Raw genomic sequence first — 19,972 nt, 5'->3', positions numbered from 1 at the left:
CCCCCCCCCCCTCGAGATCAAGCAGTCTCGTGTCCACTCCCTTTCAGTTCTCAGCCTCCTCGCTGGCACATCGTCTGGTGTCGGGCTCTTTATACCATTTGTAACAGCCCAAGCCCACCCCTAACATGACTTTTCCTTTCGAGTTTCTCTTCAAGATTTTTAAAACGCATCTATTGGGGACATGTATCCACACTCTTATAAAGAATGTTTTGTTTTCTTCAATCGATGTGGGATCTCACAATCCACTTCCTTTGAGACCTAGTGTCCTTTCTGACACACCGTCTCGTGTCCACTCCCCTTTGGGGCTCAGCCTTCTCGCTGGCACATCGTCTAGTGTCTAGCTTTAATACCATTTGTAACCGCACAAGCCCACCGCTAAGAGATATTATCACTTTTTGAGCTTTCCCTTTTGAGTTTCTTCTCAAGATTTTAAAAATGTGTCTGTTAGTGAGAGGTTTCTACACCCTTATAAATAACGTTTCGTTCTCCTCCCCAACCGACGTGGAATCTCACACCAACCCTAAAGCATTAAGAACATACAACACCCGACCGAGAAAACACCGTTTACTTATTTCGATTGTTGTTGTGTAGGATATAACACTTGGGATAGCATTGGGATCAGCAGCTCAAATTTCAGTGTTTGTGGTAATAAATTAGTAGTAAAAAAAAAAGAGGGTAAACGAAGATGAATGAGTTTATGATAATATGAACGTTTCAATTATTAGGTGCCTTTGAGTGTAGCTGTTGGATGGTGTTCGAGCATCAAAATGGATCTTGATTTCGGTCTCATCGAAACTGCGTCTCTCGCCTTCGCCATCGTCCTCACTCTATTCACTCTACAAGTAACGTCCATCTAATCCGTCTCTAAAATTTAAATTCAGCTCGTTTCTCAATTATAAATCAAATTTAAATTTTTTATCAGGACGGAAATTCACATTACATCAAAGGAATGGTACTTCTCTTCAGCTATGTAGCAATTTCTTTCTGCTTTTTCTGTTCAAACTATTGAACTCATATGCACAGATGTAACACAATCCATCACGAACATCGATTAGAATCGTTAAATGAACTTAATCAGATTGAATTGTAATCCTATTTTCGAGTTGGTCAGATACTAACGTAAGCGTTCTCGAGCCTTGAAATAATAGAACATGTGGTCGAGTTAGTTGAGTAGCTTACAATTGCTTTGCTTGGTTTACTTGTAAAGTATTTTGACTTTCATTCATAATAATAGAACATGCCTTCAAGTTCATTTTATTTAGTCTTCATAATAATTTCTTTTTTTTAAAATTATTTTTTTAAAACAAGTTGATTTTTGGTTTGCACGTCTTTGAAGGGCCTATTGCAACTAATTAAACATTTCACTTTTTTTTTAATTAGGTAAAATGGAAATAAATAAATAAAAACATATAATATATATATATATATATATATATATATATATATATATATTATAGAGATATTTTTATTTTTATTTTCTAAATTAAAATTTTTACGGTTAAAAGTAATATTTTTAAACTTAATTAAAAAAAAAAAAAAGATGATTATCGAACATTTTTCGTACTTATGAAACCGTGCTATACACATCCTTGCCGATTTCTATATATATATATATATATAGCAAGGGTATTTAAATAATTAAAAAATAAATAACATATAAGTTAATATATTATATTTAATTTTTTTTTTTTAGTTTAGTAACAATTTTTCCATTCATCTAATACAAAATTATTCAACCCCACTAATAAAGTAATTAATTGGGGGATTTATTAGAGTTATAATTTTATTAATTTAGTTAATTAATTGATAATTTATTTGTATTAAAGTTAAATTAATTGAAAATTTACTAGATATTTAATGAAACGGTGGTTATAGTTCTTTTATTTATTTATTTTATTCCAATATTACAACTCTTTTTTTTTTTCTTTAAGCTAAATTATAAATGCTTCTTCTTTTTCATAAGTTTTGTTTAATAAATTATTTTAATATTTAATACAAATTTAAAATTTAAAATTAACACAAATATATATATATATATATCGATCATGGTCTTACAGACAGCTTGAAATTTTGAAATTTGCTATCAATGGCGGCCGAAACAATCAATGCAAAATTAGACGGCAATGGCGAACTTGTCGCCGTCATTTTCGGAGTCACCGGTTTGGTCGGAAAAGAGTTAGCAAAAGCCCTTCTCTCAACCGGCGGCTGGAAAGTTTACGGCGTCGCACGGCGGCCGGATAATGTCAGCCCCATCACCGATACTAATTTTCAATTCATTTCCTGCGATTTGCTCGACCGTTCTTCCGCTCACCGAAACCTCTCGCCGGTTCGCCACGTCACACATGTTTTCTGGGTCACTTGGGCTGCCCAGCTACGGTTCGATACCTCAGATTGCTCGGACCAGAACCGGACCATGTTGGCTAACGTCCTCGACGTCATTCTCCCGGCGGCGCCGGCTCTCCGCCACGTCTCTCTACAGACCGGGATTAAGCACTACGTTTCGTTGACGGGAGCCGCCGTCGGAGGCGGCGGCGGTCGGATGGCGGTTTATTGTGAGGATAGTCCGAGGGCGGAATCTGGGAACAATTTTTATTATGCGTTGGAGGATCTCCTCCGTGAGCGGCTGTCTGGAGGCGGGCGGAGGGTGGCGTGGAGTGTTCTTCGACCGGGTTTGATTTTGGGCTGTTCGAACCGGACTTTTTTTAATTTTATGGGGAGTTTGTGTGTTTATGGAGCTATTTGTAAGAAGCTGAAGAAGCCGTTTGTGTTCGGCGGCTCGGCGGCGTGCTGGGAAGGGTTTTGTATCAATGGCTCCGACGCTCGGCTTGTGGCGGAGCAGCACGTTTGGGCCGCCACCAATGAAATAAACAGTACGCCACTCTTTCACTATTAATTTATTTTTAATAATTAATTTCACTTTTCCATAAAAATATTTATATAAAATATTTTATGTGTAAATTCCAACGACAGCCACCGCAGACGGGGAAGCATTCAACGTGTGCAACGGGTGGAGCTTCACGTGGAAGGAGATATGGGGAGCGGTGGCGGAGAAGTTTGGAGTGGCGGCGGCGGCGGAGGACGAGGAGGGGATGTTTTCTCCGGAGTTCCATTACACGGCAGCGATGACGGAGAAAGGGAGGTTGTGGGCGGAGATAGTGGAGGAGGAAGGGCTGATTCCGACGGAAATGGAGGAGCTGGCCAATTGGGGGTTCTTAGACAGCTTGTTTAGGCTGCCGGGAAAAATGGTGGCTAGTCGGAACAAATCCGACCGGCTTGGATTCAGTGTAAAGTACAAGATGTTGGACTCCATCTTGTATTGGATCGATGTCATGAGATACGATAAATTAATTCCTTTTCCTTAATTATTTAAATTTTTAAATGATGCATTGTATTCTTCTAATAATATTTATTTTACTTTTTTTTTCAATAATAATATTGGACTATCATTATTAAAAATATATATATATATTTAATTCTCTTTTCGGCAAAAATGACTCTTGAATGTAATATCCAGATGTTCGTCCCACGAGAATCTTGAATTTATCGTATAATAAAAATAATTTAATCATGTTTTTTTTTATAAGAAATTGGATTACATGTCAATATAAACATAATTTAATTGGATTTGACATTATATGCATATTTTTTCGTAAGAATTAAATGTTCGAATCTTCGTGTACTTGCATTGTTATTATAATATTCAATATTATATATAATAATAATTTATAAGGCATCATTTTAAATGTGTCGTAAGCAATGAGGTATACTTTGATTTTTTACTCTATATTTATAAATTATATCCCTTCATACATAGTTTGTGTTGTCCCGTTAAATTTTATCTTAAAATAAAATTATATATATATAATTTAATTCTTATAATTTTTTATTTTTTTATTTTTTTCTTACCGTGACTAAAGTATATATGGGTTGAAATTTTTTTTAGACAGATCCAAAATAGAGTTGGTTGAATTAGTAACTTGAGTAATTGGAGAAGAGTTTACAACCAACTCAACGCTCTATTTTCAAGTGTATATGGGTTGTCGAGTTGGGCCCATGAGGACTCGCCGTGAATAGAGAGGGAGCGGGGAGAAATCTCTCCCCACATTCCTTTCTTAGTTCTACCGACTTAAAAGAGAGATTTTTTAAGTTCGCATTTACAAGTTCTTATGGGTTTTATTTGTTATAAGTTTCTTTAAAATAATAATTTTTTAAATTTTAATAATAAACGGAACATTTTCTCGGCTCAAAACTTGATACTTGTCAATTACTTATAGGGAATCTCCACAAAAATAAATCGACAATTTTGGGAGGATGGGTAATGAAATAGGTGGCGGAGATCGGGATGAGAATGGGGATGGGGAAGCCTTCTCCATCCTCGCCCCCCCCCCCCGGATCTCTAACAATATATGTTATGTTAATCGCTAAATCTCATAAATATCAAATATTAAACATTTACAAGTCACAACAGTTATCGGTGACAAAAATCAAATATCTTTAATTTTTATAGTAATCTTACCAGTAAAATAAGGTTAAGTTGAGTTAGATTGTAGCCCTATTTTTTGGGTTCGTCAAATTGACTTGATAAAAAGAAAAGAAAAGAAAAAGGTCAATTTGCAACTGATTGGATTAAACATACCTACATAAAACCTTATAGATTAGGGTTAAAGGGTTTAGGGTAATCAATAATAATAATAAATAAATAAATAATATATTAATTATAATACTTTATTGTAATTATATATTTTTTTCTTTTTTAGATTTTGTAATTATGGAATATGATGCATAAGGATTAAAGTACATAATACATTCCTATCCGCAATACTTTATTGCTTAAAGATAAGATAATAAATAAGTTAATTAATCACAACCTTATCCAATAATACATTTTACTATTTATACTTTAATTTATAAAAAATTTAAAAATACATATCGTTAATATTAGAGATGTCTATTTAATCAGTAAGGACTAACAGTGACAGAAAATCTCTGTTTAAATCGAGGATATGAAAAGTAGAAAAGAGAAACTTTTACTCGAGAGAAGCTTATATTATTTGTTTTCGCTCATGTCATGTCATATTATATATATATATATATATATATATATATAATATAAAAAGAAAAAATTAGCCATAAAAATGTTTTCTTAATTTGTCAATTATCCTAATTTTTAATTTAATTTTAATGAGTGGGAATTTGGATTTAGACGTCATTTAACCTTAGCCGCCATAATTTAAAAGATTGGGCGCCACCAGTTGATTTTGGATATTACTACTAGCCAATAAGGACCCGCCATGTCATTTCAAAATAATATTTTTTAATTCTTGTGTGCTCAAAATAAATCGCTGGCGACGAGTCATTGGTGGAATTCATTATTTAGAATCTACTCGACCGTACTTGATTATTACCTCGATAAACACACAAATTGTTGGAAGCGTAATTATATTGCTGAAGGAGGGTAATATGGTAAATTAGGTTGCTATTTATAAAATAGAACGGCTCGAGTTCGAAGCTGAGAAAAACCGGCGTTTGCTTGTGCTTTTGCTTGATCAGTTCGAAAGAATTTCGGATTATCGATTACGAGATTTTGTTTTTTGGTTGATTTTTTTATGTTAGATTATGAGGATAATCTGTAGGGTTTCGGTTCGAGATTTTGATTCTACTTGATCGATCATTCGTTTTCGTTGGATTGGATTTTTCTTTTCCGGGAAAATTCGACCGCCATGGGAAAGCTTTCGTTCAAGGATTCGCTCAAAGCGCTTGAAGCCGATGTACAGCATGCCAATACTCTGTAACTTTCTTCTTCATTCTCTTTGAGAAACGAAATTTTCGATTTGTATGGAGAATCTTTGTTTCTGCAATTTTTGGCCGTAAATTCCACTCTGAAAACACCGATGAGTTAATAAACTGATTCTGGCATGTTTATGGCTTGATTTTTCTTGTTAATTGTTTCTTTCTCTGGTTTTGTCTAGAAGATACATATTCTACTGGCGACAGTACAAGGGACTGTTTACTTTTTGAAACTGTCTACATTGTTGAATGTTGGATGAGCAATATAAATATCTTTCAGTGAATTGTCCAGTCAAATTAAGAATGATTTAGCTTCTGTACTGCTATTGAATTTCATTACTGCTTTGTGTTTTTTTTGTTTTTCAATTGTTTTTTGTATCAGTGAATAGGGAAGAAATTGCATCGTTGATTGCTCTTTCTGTCTCTGTGTAAAAGTTGAGCAGTACGGGACTGAAGAAATATCTGAGATGAGAAAGAGGGGGGATATCAGATTGATAGCAAATTCATATGAATTAGCATTAACAAATTGTTGTGGTCAAATTTTCTCTGAGCCCTGTTTTTCTTGTTTAACCATTCCTCTTTTGTTTGCAGTGCTTTAGACTGTCCAAGAGAGAGTGATGGAGCTTGTGTTCAAATGAGAATATCTTACAGTCCTGCCGCTCCCTTTTTCCTTTTTCTTGTTCAATGGACTGACTGCCGCCTTGCTGGTGCCTTGGGGCTGCTAAGAATCCATGTCTATGTGGTATGCCTTCTACATTTTGGTACTATTTGGCAATAGTTACCAGTTAGCAGCTTTTTTGTTTGTTCATGTAGGCTTGATATTTTCTCCATAGAAGGCCTTATCTGTACTAACTTAATAAGAGGTCTGATGTTCTATTTCTTGACAATGAAGGTCAATATTGTTTAATTACTTCTTGTCGTGTAATGTTATGATGCAGACTTATCCAGATGGAAAGACCACCATGTCCATTTATGAGCGAAAATCTAGCATTAGAGAATTTTATGGTGAGTGAGATTCTTAGATTGCATCTTAAGTATTGGAACTTAGCTTTCTGGTCTTGGTCTTGTTCTTTTCTGGTGGGGGTGTTAATGGATTGTTCTTCTCATCAACAGTGGTAATCTTCCCTTCTCTTCTGCAACTTCAAAAGGGCATCACAGAATTGGAAGATAGGAAACAGAAAGAGGTTTGCAATTCCAGATACAAAAGAAGGGATGAAGTTGCAAGGGGAAAACTGTCAGAAATCGACAAAGAAAGAGAAAAGGAGTGTGGAATTTGCATGGAGGTTAACAGCATTGTTGTTTTGCCTCATTGCATCCATTCTTTGTGCTTGAAATGTTATCGAGATTGGTAAGTTTTAGACTATGATTTTACTTTTCAATTGAACACAATCAGCAAAAAAAGATAGAATCAAAAGTGCTTTCAAGAAAGTAGACTAAGTTTGAAATCAGATTATCTGTTGGATCTGAAAATCTTCAAAATTATCCTGATTTGATTAGTTTGCATTCACTGTAGCACTATTCTTAGACTCATATTCAACCTTATCTTGTCCGTCTGTTTCATCGTCCAGGCGCAGTCGTTCTCAGTCGTGTCCCTTCTGTCGGGATAGCCTCAAGCGAGTGAACTCTGGTGACCTATGGATCTACACAGACAGGAATGAAACGATTGATCTTACTTCAATTTTGCAGGAGAACCAGAAGAGACTATTTATGTACATTAATAAGTTGCCATTGGTTGTTCCAGATCCAGTGTTTCTTCCTCTTGATTCTCATATTAGATGAAGAATGGGGGACGCACCTCTTCAATCTGTGAGTAGTAGTTTCAACTTTCTGTGTAGATAATTGATTGTAGGTTGATAAGATAGGGATTGTAGAAGGGATGTTTGCCAAATTTCATTTTCTTAGTTTATCAAAGTAAATGCTTTTGGTTCACCCAATGCAAAAGTTTGTTGAAATATCAGCAAATGAAATTAGTGATAGGGACAGAGATGAAATTAGTGATAGGGACAGAGATGGGCTTTGAAATCTTATGTGGGCGCTGCTTGATAGGATATTTTAGGATTGTTGTAACGACCCAAATCCATCGCTAGCAGATATTGTCCTCTTTGGGCTTTCCCTTTCGGGCTTTGCCTCAAGGCTTTAAAACACGTCTGTTAGGGGAAGGTTTCCACACTCTTATAATTGGTGGTTTGTTCTCCTCCCCAATCAAGGTGGGATATCACAATCCACCCCCCTTCGGGGCCCAACGTCCTCGCTGGCACTCTTTCATTCCTCCAATCGATGTGGGATCACCCCCAAATCCACCCCCCTTTGGGCCCAGCGTCCTTACTGGCACACCGCCTCGTGTCTACCCCCTTCGGGGAACAGCGAGAAGGCTGACACATCGTCCGGTGTCTGGCTCTGATACCATTTGTAACGATCCAGATCCACCGCTAGCAGATATTGTCCTCTTTGAACTTTCCCTTAAGGCTTTAAAACGCGTCTCTTAGAGGAAGGTTTCCACACCCTTATAAATGGTAGTTTGTTTTACTCCCCAACCAATGTGGGACATCACAGTTGTACTCTTGAAATCACTGTTGTACTCTTGAAGTCCAGCCAAAGGGAAAACAAAACAAAGCATATTCATTATCTTCTTTTTATTTATTCATATTTTTCCTTATAATTTGATTATGCTTCTCATTTGCGTCTTTAATTTGTAAAAAATTATCTGGAGTTCTTGGATGAAAGAAGAGATTAAAAGTGTTAGATGAAAATTCGAGGGAATGATCATGAGTTATAAACAAAAAATACTATCTCTATTGGTATAAGATATATTGGAGAAGCTCAAGCTCAAAGCAAAGCCACGGGAGCTTATGTTCAAAGTAGACAATATCATACCATTGTGGAGAGTCGTTGTGTTCATCAACTTAGCCAAGTCAATAGAATACTCAAAACGGAGTCGAGGTTCAATTAAGCAGAAGCGTATTTAGTAAGAGTTTCAAATTCTAGGACCAAAACCTTAATTCTCGCAAGGATGGAATAAAATTTATTGAATTATTAATAAATTTTTAAAAAATTATTAAAGTTTTAAAAAGAGTAATGAATTAAAAGATATTGAATTATTAGGATCTATATTATTATTTGACCCCACCACTTGCCTTTCCAAAGGGATATTTTTAATTTTTGGGGCTAATGTTCCCTTAGATTTTTCTTGTTGTCACATCTTTGTTTAAAATTTATTAATTTCTTTTAATAAATATAATTTTAGAAATTTTTTAATTAATTATTATTTGATTTACCCAACCCCACATCCTTTTCTTCTTCTTTAAGTTCAACCCCTCATGTTAGTTGAGCAATAAATAATTCAACTTTCTTAAACTTTATTCAATCATATATAATTTTCATACACAAACTATATAAAATATTTCAAACCTTAAAAAATAATAAATAATTGTTTCTATCTATTTGTTTTTAAAAAAAATCTAGACAATATTTTAAAATTTTAAAATATGCAATGAAATAAACATAATATTGAAAAAAAAGTAAAAAAAAAAAACGAGCACAAAGCTACCAACTCTAGTATATACATAAAGTCCGATTAGCTGACGACTATAGTAGTCCTCATATAGTATAATAGTCATAATCATGAGAGAAACGAGCTCGTGCTTGCCAAATCAGTAGATCCTTACCCTTATCCAAATAAGTTATGTGTAAGGGAATAGTTAGCGATCCTTTAACCGTCTCTGCACATAACGTCCCAACGGCACAAACAAATTCATTACGTTCTTAAGCCTTGTACTAAAAATTTCATCTAGCAGTTTCTCGATCATTCATACATATTAGGCTCCAATAATATCATAATTCATGTGTCGTGATATACCTTGTTAAGCTCATAATTCACGACCTAAAAGAAATCCTAAATTTCACATAAATATCTTCGTTCCATACTTTGGTTCATTCCCATTCATTATAAAGTTTAGGGTCGTTGACATGTTAGGTCATAAATAACAATATTTCTAGTTCATGCTCAGTCATGTAAATAGGGCTCGTAAACTTATCCAATTAGCTACTTATCTCGAGTAAACCTAAAATGTGCGAGAATAACTCTTTACTTTTTTTAAATTTCTCGTTAAGACCTAAATTTACCATAAACATCAGTCCGATGAATCGGTCCAATAAACTAGACTAACTAGTCGAATCGAACCGAACCAAACCGAACCGATTAGAATCAACCCGCTTCTAGTGAGTTTGTGGCATTAGCTCAAAGATATAAAAAGTCGAATTTAATTTTTAGCAATAACTACTCCCTTTGCCAAAATAATAATAATAATAATCATAATAAAAATAAATGTAAAAAACACAATAGAAATCAAATCAAATCAAAATTCTCTCGTTCCACGTCATCTTTCGTTGCCACCTGTGTTCGTATTGAACGGTCAATTTAGGGGTTTCGTGGGTCGGGTCGGATTGAATTGAGACATTTTTAGACTAAATTTTATTGTTCGGGTGATAAATTTTTTCAATACAAACCATCCTTATTGAACAGTGAATCAAATCCAATTTACTCGTAAATTTTGTTGAGTTAGATTAGTTTTGGTTGTTCTGAGTCAATTATTCAAATTCTTTTCTTATAAACGTAAAATAACCGCTCGTAAAACATTTAATTAAAATTTATCATTACCTTAAAAATTATTTTAAAGTCGAGTTAGAGAATAATCAAAGCAAAATGTATATTTTAAAATTAACAATAAATTCGAGTTTCAGAAGAATCCATGAACCAAACCCGATTTGGGTTGGGTTTATCGATTTTTCATGTAATCGAATCTTTTTAACACAATAAAATTTGATTAATTATTTTCAAAACGTCCCGACAATATTACTTATAAGTTTATTACTTTTAAAATTACGGGAACTAAATTACGACTTTTTCTTAATAACCATAAGAAATAAATTTATAATTGAACCGATATTTAGTCGTACAGTCGTAACGTGCCTACTTATTTACGATAGAAAATGTATTTGGAAAAAAATGTAGTCTCTCGTTGATTGTTGGCCACATGTAATAGTTAGTAAACATTTTTCCAATAATTTTGGGACGGAAAAGTTTGGCCTTTAGCCACCTAAAACGTCACATTTATTATTGTACTTTCGTGTAGTTATCGAAAAGAACAAGAGCATTGAATCATCTAATATGTTAAATCAAGACCATATTTATCATCTTTTTATTCTTCTCACCAAATATTCTTACCATTTTTATGTCATTTTTACGTCACGAGATATTATAGGGAAGGTTCAATTAGTTCATTCAAAATTTCACGAACAGGAACGATTCAGATTTCTTTTTCATCAACTGGGTCTAAGAACGAACGAACGGTGATTAAAACAGTTTTACTTTCTTTAAAGTTCGTAGGTTCAAATCTCGACCATATATAGAGACGTTTAGTTACGAGAGGGTGTTTAAATATTACGAGTATGGGCCATGTGGTTAGGGTATTTAAAGGACAAATTTAGGTAGGGGTACCAAAAAAATGTCACATTCTTCTTGCAATTTTGTGTGATAAAAAGAGAAAATTGATTTTCCTTCTCATTATTTTCCATTATAACTATATTCTTTTGGTTCTTTCTTTACCTTTTTTTTTTTTCTTTTTGTGAAATGTCTTATCATTTTTTAAAAAAAAATTAATTTCTAATTTTTAAATTAATAAAAATATCTATAAATTTAAAAAAAAAAATCTAAAAAATATTCGCTAGTTTTGGATGAAACCGTTAGTATTTGACTTCAAAAAATACCCTTTAAAATTTTAATATTATTTAAAAAAATACTTTTGATTTTTAAAAAATTTCATTAATACCCTTCAAGATTTAAAAAAAAAAAATTAAACTTACTTTTACGTTTAGAACCGCTTAAAAATAACCATAAAATTTTAAAGCTTACATTAACCTGATATACCTTTATAAAAAAAAAAAAATTTAAAAGAATTCTTACCGTAAATTATAACCTCGTAAATTATTTATAAAATTTTGACGTTATTTTGAAAAGTTTAGGAGTAAATATATTTTAAAAATTTTTTAAATGGAAAGAGTTTATTGAAACTTTTCCAAACTCAAACATATTTTTAGAACAAGTTTAAAAATTTATATTTTGAAACCAAATTTCAAGTATATTTTCACAATGAAGTATTTACTATTTTTAATGTATTTTTTAGATTAAAAGAAATGTATTATTAAAATTTTAAAAATTTAAAATTCAAGAGTATTTTTATGGAAAATGTAAATTTAATTTCTTTTTCATCAATGTTTAACGTAAATATAAATAGAAAAATATTTACCAATAGTAAAATTGTTAGGGAATATAAAATACTCTATTATTAAGAGTAAAATAAAGTGCATTGATGAATATAAATATAAAATATCAAACTTTTCCTTTATAAATAAAGAAAAGGTGATTTGGACAATTATTTTTTATTAAAAAAATTACAAATTTAGTAATAATTTTAGAAATTATAATTTAATTTATAAATTTGGTTGAGCCATCACTAAAATCCTTTATTCACTTCAAAATTTTACCCTTTTTAAATAAAAAATTATTTTTAAACCGTTCGTAAAAGATGTACATTCAATCCGACAACTCATATCAACCCAATCAATTTGGGTTAAATTGGGTTGGATTAATATTTCAAGTAAGGCTGGGTTCATTTTTCTAAACCCAAACTGAATCGATTCGATTTCGAGTTCTAGATTTATAATTATTGTATATTCGAGTTTACTGGAAACTCAAATATACAATAATTATAATCGGGAATGATATTTGTTTGACAATTGATTTTCTAAAAACATAAAATGTGTTGAGTCCAGGCTGTCCGGCGATGGGCCCCACCACCACCACTCTCACGGCGGAGATTCACCTGTCTGACAAATCAGCCCACCTCTGGCCCCCACATTTGTCCTCTTCTCCCATCTTTTACTAACTTTAAACCTTGATCTCTATTTTGATTCTTATAATTCTTTTAAATATTTTATTTCAATTTAAACTCATAAATTATCAATAACCCAAATCTTAATATGAAATATATATATATATATATATATATGATAGGTTGACCAAGAACGCAATAGAAGCTTAAATCTCAAGATTAAACATATTAACACCGAAAAATTAATTGCAAAATAGAAATTAAATTCAAACTTTAAATAAATATTTATGTCAAAATTCTCGGGCGAGTACAAATAAAGTTAAAAATTAAAATAAAACAAAAAAATCTTAAAATGTTCCAATTTTGTTACAAATAAGTGATGTATTTTTTTAAAAAAAAAAATACAAATATATCTCTTTCACTAATTTCCCACAAATATAATAATGGACAAGATATTTTTTTGGCCATCAAAAAAGTAACAAAAAAAATCGAATATTTATTTACTTGCGATAAACACGCCGTCTCTGTCGAGCGAATTTGGACCGTCCAAACGAAATCAAGTGAGAGAATGTGAGCCGTTGATTTTTTTATATATATATTTAAAATCTGACAGGGACCGCCTTTGCCAACTTGCCTCTTCTTGACTTGTTCCCTGCTTTTAATTTTGCACGGTTGGCTTTTTTTTCCACGTAGCTTTTGATTTTTTTTTAATTATTTTTTTATTTAATAAACATGTCTTTTTTAAAATAAAAAATCTAACAAAGAAACCAAATTTAATTTGTCGAATTTGATATTGGTCGGTTGATATTTAGAACCTTATGAATATATTATTATTGTATCAATTTTTTAAAATATAATAATCGAGAGACAACTTTATGTCTGAACTAACTAAGATACATATGTGAGTCAACCATAAATAACTTCTCACTTCCCACGTGCATAAACTTGACAGAGTGAATAAAAAACAAGAAGTTGGTGTCATAAACAGTTAACCCGACATACAAATTCGCTTGTCATCTATAACAACTCAGGCATAGTTAACGTACATGTTAGGACTTCATGAAAATACTGGGTCCGACATAGATTCCTATGTTTCTCCCTTTAGGCAAAATGTTGGTTTCTACGACGAGTGTTCAAACGACTGTGTGAGAAGTTTGACAATCGTAACCTCATAGATTATCGATTCAGTGTGGTAACCCTAAGGTGTACTCGACACTTTGAATGTGAGTAGTTGAAATTGAACAAGTAAACAATAAAAAGACAGGAAAAGAAAACAACTTATCAGTTCGGTGTGGAAATCTCGTGTTCGATGATTGGAGAAGGACGAAGGCAAATCGAGCGGTGGAGATATGTGAGAACGTTTCCAAAATCGAGGCTTCACGAACGAGATGGACGACAAACATCAAACAAACAGACGAATCAAAGAGTCGAACAATAAGAGTTATTTACTTTTAGTTGCAAATCGATTGAATGAAGATAAAATATATAATTATATTATACGATCAAACTTAATCTAATATTTCTATTTTGATTATTAATATATATATATATATATATATAATATTAACAAATACTAAATTAGATTCGAGTATGTGGGTTGGTTAAACCCCACTTGTAATAGCTCCTTATAAATAAATAAATAAAAATCCCCACTACTTTATTTTATAATTATTATCTAATTTTTTTATAAAAAATAATAAAAAAGTATTATTGGACACATGTCCAACATGTCAAGACAAATATATCTTGTGGGGCCCACAACCAGCAACCAAGCTATTTATTTATTTGCATTTAAAAAATACTTTTTTTTTTATATATAATTTTAATTTTTTAAAAATGGGTTGCACATGTCGTATTTGGTGGTTTATTTATTGCAAAGTGTCCCACTTTTTTGGAATTTCTTCTTGAGAAAATTTTTAAATATTTTTTTGGGAATTTCTTCTTGAGAAATTTTTTAAATATTTTTGATTCTTAACTTCCTTCTCTACTGTAGACAAAGAATGATTAAGGAAATAAAAATTATAAATAAAATAATAAATCTATTTTGTGAAATAAGCTACTATCGTTAAATTACAAATTTAACCCTAGAACGTTTATAATAAATTTTTAAATTTTAAAATGATATTGGAGATACTGAACTTTTCTTTTTGTACCTAATAAATTTATTATTATTTTTTTAAATAAGCAAAATATATTTGAGCGAGAATTTGTTTATTTATGCATTTACTTCCACAAAAGTGATTATATTTCATCACACAAAAATGAAAAGAAAATTAAACTGGATTTTATGGTTTTAAAATGTCATTAATGAATATTTACCCAATTAACTATAAATTAAATAAAGAAAAAAAATTTAAAATTATATACCTGTCATGATATTAATAATCTACACGTGTCTAAATTACGTGATTTTTAAGTCTTTTATATTGCTTGAAATTAGTACAAACTACTTTGATCCCGTGGTTTGTTTTTAATATTAATTATTTAGATAAATGAACAAAAATCCAATAAATAAATAAATAATATCCTTGGAGAAAATTTATATAATTATATTTTTAAATATTTATTATAAAGTCAAACAAAAATTAGGGAGGGTTGATTTTTTCTGAATTTTTTTTTATATTTTTAAAATTTTAATTTCAATTATTAATTTATTATATTCCATGAAACATTATAGTATACATTGAATGAGAACCGTTGTTAATAGTTATAATTTCTAATTAATGTAAAAAAAAAATTAAATATTAGTTATTGAAATTATGAATTAATTATATTTTGCCTAACTTATGGACTTTTCAAGTAAAATCTGATCCTATGATTTGCCCACTTGCCTTAGTTGCCCCTGACAGTTATTTATTATATTTTTTAAAAGTCCACATGACCGAGATTATATCATTAACACTTAAAATGGTATGTTCCTTAAGTAATCAGGTTTAGCTGTTTATTTAAGAGCTCGGGAAGGAATAACTGACCAGAAGAGAGTTTTAAGTTGGATATATACGGAAAATGACGTGTTTTCTCTTTCGTCCAGCTAGGTTACTCGAGCAAATTATTAAAGATTGATACGAAAACCCGTCAAGAGCTAACAAACCTAATTAATATCATAAAAATTACCTATAAACATCCAAAGTAAATTTTGCTAGCAAAATTACCATGATAAATTTTTTAACGTAAACATTACAAAACAATAGTAAACCGGTTACCATATGCATATATCGTATATAAATAATATGGTGTATATAATTTTAAAATTATATCAATTTAATGACGTGGAAATTCATCAAATTAAATTTTATTTTATCTTTGTGTCCTAGTGTATTTTTAAGCAACAAATTTGACTGCAAACGGTCGCCGTTAATTAAGCCGCGTTAGTTAGCGTCCGAAAGCCAAAATAGGGCTCCGTTTTTTTCTCCTAAGGTTAACGGTTAACGACGTCACCTCTGACCCGGACCATTTTAATTAGTTAACCCAACTCGTTTTAGTACTCCTTGTAAAGCGACCGTTTACCGCCTATTCCAGTTGCCTCTCGCTGTACGGGCTTTGATATTTTTTGGTCATGCCCCACCATTTGACCGTGTTCCGTGATTATAATTAATTGTTTAATTATGGATTTTTTTTATTAAAAAAAAAATCGAACAGTTCAGAAATTGTTGCCGTATATAAAGTCGACCCCAAGCGCCCTCTCTTTGCTGATAAAGTGAAGCACAGACCTACGGTTCTGATTTTGCTTCCATATTGTTTTTTCTTCTTTTTATTTTTTTTTTCCTCGTTGTTCAATCGGAGCGTTTTCCGATGAGCCGACAAATTCGAGTAAGTTTTGTTTGTTCGAAGAATTTGAATGAGAATGACGAGTTCTTGCGTTGGATCCGATTTTCTTTTCCATCGAGTTTTGGGTGCGTTTAGTGATCCGATTTTCCTGGAAAAAGTTGAAATGATTGTGGTTTTTTCCACTGGAGTTTTCGTTTTGTATTTGTTATTGGAAAATTTTGGTGGAAATGTTTGGATTCATTCTGACTTACTGGTATTTACTGCTTTTTTGTTCGTTTGATTTTGATGTTTTTTCTTTTTTTTCCTTTTTTCTTTTTGCAGGTTTGAGTAAGTCGAAAGGAAGGAGGCTTTCGGATTTTCTTTTTTTTTATCTGGATCTGAGTGAAAATTTTGCTGAATCGTGGAGGTGAAATTCTCAGATATTCCAAGCTTTTGCCCCAGTCTTTGATTCTGCTTCGATTTAGCCTTTGTTGTTAAGCTTCGAATTTCGTCTTCTATCTATTCCTTAATCCTCTGTTTGGCTTGTTAATCTGGCTGGTTGTTCTGGAAGATTATGGAAGTAAAGGTAGCTACGACTTGTTTCCATTGGTCACAGCCATTTATTCCTCATTGTCCTTCATCTCCGCAAACCCTAGCCTCTACTGTATTGTCTCCGTCGTCCTCCAAGCGACGGAACTATGTCGATGGAGGATCTCTCGTGTGGCGGTGCGCTCAAAGGTTGGAGCAATCGACTCTGTTTGGCTCGAAATCGACCTCGCTCCATCGGTCGCGATCTTGTGAGATTCCGAAGCGGACGAATCGTAGAATCAATAGAACTTGCAGCGCGAGCTTGGATGCCTTCTCGGACGAGGAATTTTCCAAGAAGATTCAGGAACTCGCGCTCAGATTTCAACATTCTGCTGATGAGGATGAAACTTCCGGTAGCAATAGCGCTTCCTGTGCAGATTCAGATTTTGATTCAGTATCCGGATATGTAGAGCCATCGTGGCCTGAAACCGGTCACGAACCTCCAGATTGGCCGGGGCCTGACGAGCTTGTTCCGGCGATGATTGAGCGGAGGGCGAACAGCTTCGATCTTCCGGTTTCGCTTAGAATGATAAAGAAGAAGTTACAATGGCAAGAGGATATCAGAGAATCGGGGCAATCTTCTCATTGCTCCGTCAAAAAGGCCTTCTCATCTGTTGTGTTTATGATTCGCGAACTTCATAGCTACGCTCTGCGGCTGCGGGAGATTCTTTATTTCGAAGATCTACAGAGCATTCTCGTTCGTGTCCAGAAAGAAACTCACGCTTCGTTCGTTTGGCTATTTCAGCATGTTTTCTCTCACACTCCAACGTTAATGGTTTCCGTTATGATCCTGTTGGCCAATTTCACAGTCTACTCCATGGGGAACAACGCCGCTTTTGCTTCCACTTCGCCGCCGCCAGCCGCGGTGGTTTCCGTCGTCGAATCACACAACCAACGCCACTCAAAGTTCGATTCATCCACCATCAAAACATTTTCCGTGTCTTCATCAAGCGGAAAAACGACATCGATAGGTGGAAACAATGGCGGTGGAGGAAAAGTACGGCCAATCGCCAGCGGAGTCGACGATGACGGACAGTTCAACCAGGCCGATCAATACGGAACGATCCTTCCGGATAACGCCTCTCAGGTTTCTTCATTTGGAACAACGAAGGAGCCAGAGTCAGTTTCAAACAGAGAAGAGGAGGAAGCCGAGTTGTGGAATTCGATAGTGGAAGAAGCTTCAAAGATGCGGCAATGGCGTGACGGAGTTCTGGATCACGACGCGTTGCAGAATCTGATCTCGCCAGTAACGGCGAACATGGAATCAGACGATTACGCAGATTATTTAAGAACAGAGCTTCTTTATCAAACCAGCCTTGTTCAAGAACCTAACAATCCGCTCCTCCTCACGAACTACGCCCAGTTTCTTTACCTCGTCGGCCATGATTATGACAGGTCCATTTTCTCTCACCCATAGCATTTTACTTTCAATCTTCACTTTCTTTTTCTGATCTGCAATCCATTTCTCCCTATAAGAAATTTACTATACGAAAAGAAATTTTACATTTACACAAAATCTCGAGAGTTCAATCTGAAAAACGAAATTTCCGAATCATCGTTTTTCTTGAAAAACTTTCCGATCGCTACTCGTGTGGCGCTGGTTCAAGTTCTAGAAAACAACAATCGATTGCACTTGTCACAATCTTTTGCTCGTGAGTGCACACGCGCTTCCCTTCACAAAAAAAGAAAAGAAAATTCGGCCTCTCTCTCGTCGTTTACGATAACCTGTGGTCCACTAGATCTTGCAAGTTGAGTTGATTTTTGTTCATTTTTAGAGAGATATTTAGGAAACAATGTCGTTGGAATTGAAATTACATGAAACAAGAAAGATTCAAGATAAGTCATATATTGAATTACGTTTTTCTGATTTGCAGAGCCGAGGAGTACTTCAAGCGGGCGGTGGCGTTAGAGCCGCCGGAGGCCGAGGCGTTCGACAAATACGCCTCCTTCTTGTGGCGAGTAAGGAACGATTTATGGGCGGCGGAGGAGACTTACTTGGAGGCCATCTCTGCCGATCCCGGCAACTCGTACTACGCCGCTAACTACGCCCATTTTCTGTGGCACACCGGGGGTGAGGACACGTGTTTCCCCCTCGACTCACACGAAGCCTGATGAAAACCCTTCTCGATTATTAAACTAATTCCGAGAACCAACACTCCGGCGGCGGTGGCGGCGGTGGAGTGGGCGGTCGGCATTGAAAGATTAGAAATACTGAGTTGTTTATTGGTGTGCAGCAAGCATCTTCACGTGGCTACGCTAATGCTCAATGAATGTATATTTAAAATTTCTTTTTCTGGTTTTGTTCTTTGTTGATACATAACATTTTATTTCTTTGCTAATAAAACTGAAATAAAATTGTAGAGGAGACTGTTTAGCGGTTCTAGAACCATCAATGATTGGTGAACCCGCAGATCCATTTGCAACTCCTTTGGAAATATTGCCGGAATGGTATTTCTTTCCCGTATTTCAAATCCTTCGTACAGTGCCAAATAAGTTATTGGGTGTTCTTTTAATGGTTTCCGTACCGGCGGGATTATTAACTGTACCGTTTTTGGAGAATGTCAATAAATTCCAAAATCCATTTCGTCGTCCAGTAGCGACAACCGTCTTTTTGATTGGTACCGCAGTAGCCCTTTGGTTGGGTATTGGAGCAACATTACCGATTCTCTGAATATTATTTTTTCATGAACATTATTATTATTTTACAAACTTTGATAAATTAACAGTAAAAATTAATGACAAACAATAATTTACATTAAATATAAATATTGTCCAACTTAAAGAATAAAATAGAAGATGCGTTGGCATCTTTGAATGGCCAAGAATCTCAAAGCTAGGAATCTAATTTTGGTGTTTATTCTCTTCCATAAAGCTTTATTTAGCACGCATTCTTTTAAAAGTTTTGTTATACTTTTATTAAAGTTACTTAGTTTTGTTACACTTTTATTAAAGTTACTTAT

At 33.6% G+C, this 19,972-nt stretch overlaps 4 protein-coding genes across 6 annotated transcripts in view; all 4 read left to right on the top strand.

Annotated features, from left to right (window-relative positions):
* Positions 1-1,028, top strand: part of LOC111452341 (vacuolar cation/proton exchanger 3-like) — a 4,063-nt gene extending 3,035 nt beyond the window's left edge. For all 3 annotated transcript variants that reach the window (XM_023093004.1, XM_023093003.1, XM_023093001.1), the window contains exons 8-10: positions 592-645; positions 726-842; positions 923-1,028. In XM_023093004.1, coding sequence (XP_022948772.1) covers positions 592-645; positions 726-842; positions 923-1,009 — 258 coding nt within the window. In that variant the 3' untranslated portion in view covers positions 1,010-1,028. The remainder of the gene's footprint in view (positions 1-591; positions 646-725; positions 843-922) is intronic.
* Positions 1,029-2,086: 1,058 nt separating this feature from the next.
* On the top strand, positions 2,087-3,378 carry LOC111452342 (3-oxo-Delta(4,5)-steroid 5-beta-reductase-like). The gene is made up of 2 exons (XM_023093005.1): positions 2,087-2,870; positions 2,971-3,378. Exons 1-2 carry the CDS (start codon positions 2,087-2,089, stop codon positions 3,360-3,362), a joined length of 1,176 nt encoding a protein of 391 aa, XP_022948773.1. The 3' UTR covers positions 3,363-3,378.
* Positions 3,379-5,517: 2,139 nt separating this feature from the next.
* LOC111452344 lies at positions 5,518-7,721 on the top strand. The gene is made up of 5 exons (XM_023093007.1): positions 5,518-5,788; positions 6,379-6,529; positions 6,726-6,792; positions 6,901-7,135; positions 7,356-7,721. Exons 1-5 carry the CDS (start codon positions 5,721-5,723, stop codon positions 7,564-7,566), a joined length of 732 nt encoding a protein of 243 aa, XP_022948775.1. The 5' UTR covers positions 5,518-5,720; the 3' UTR covers positions 7,567-7,721.
* Positions 7,722-16,347: 8,626 nt separating this feature from the next.
* Positions 16,348-19,401, top strand: LOC111452649. The gene is made up of 3 exons (XM_023093467.1): positions 16,348-16,487; positions 16,767-18,407; positions 18,887-19,401. Exons 2-3 carry the CDS (start codon positions 16,999-17,001, stop codon positions 19,122-19,124), a joined length of 1,647 nt encoding a protein of 548 aa, XP_022949235.1. The 5' UTR covers positions 16,348-16,487; positions 16,767-16,998; the 3' UTR covers positions 19,125-19,401.
* The last annotated feature ends 571 nt before the right edge of the window (positions 19,402-19,972 follow it).

Source organism: Cucurbita moschata, unplaced genomic scaffold, assembly GCF_002738365.1.
Source record: "Cucurbita moschata cultivar Rifu unplaced genomic scaffold, Cmos_1.0 Cmo_Scf00014, whole genome shotgun sequence".
NCBI lineage: Eukaryota > Viridiplantae > Streptophyta > Magnoliopsida > Cucurbitales > Cucurbitaceae > Cucurbita > Cucurbita moschata.
Note: the sequence above shows the minus strand (reverse complement) of the source record. Positions and strands in the feature narration are given on the sequence as shown.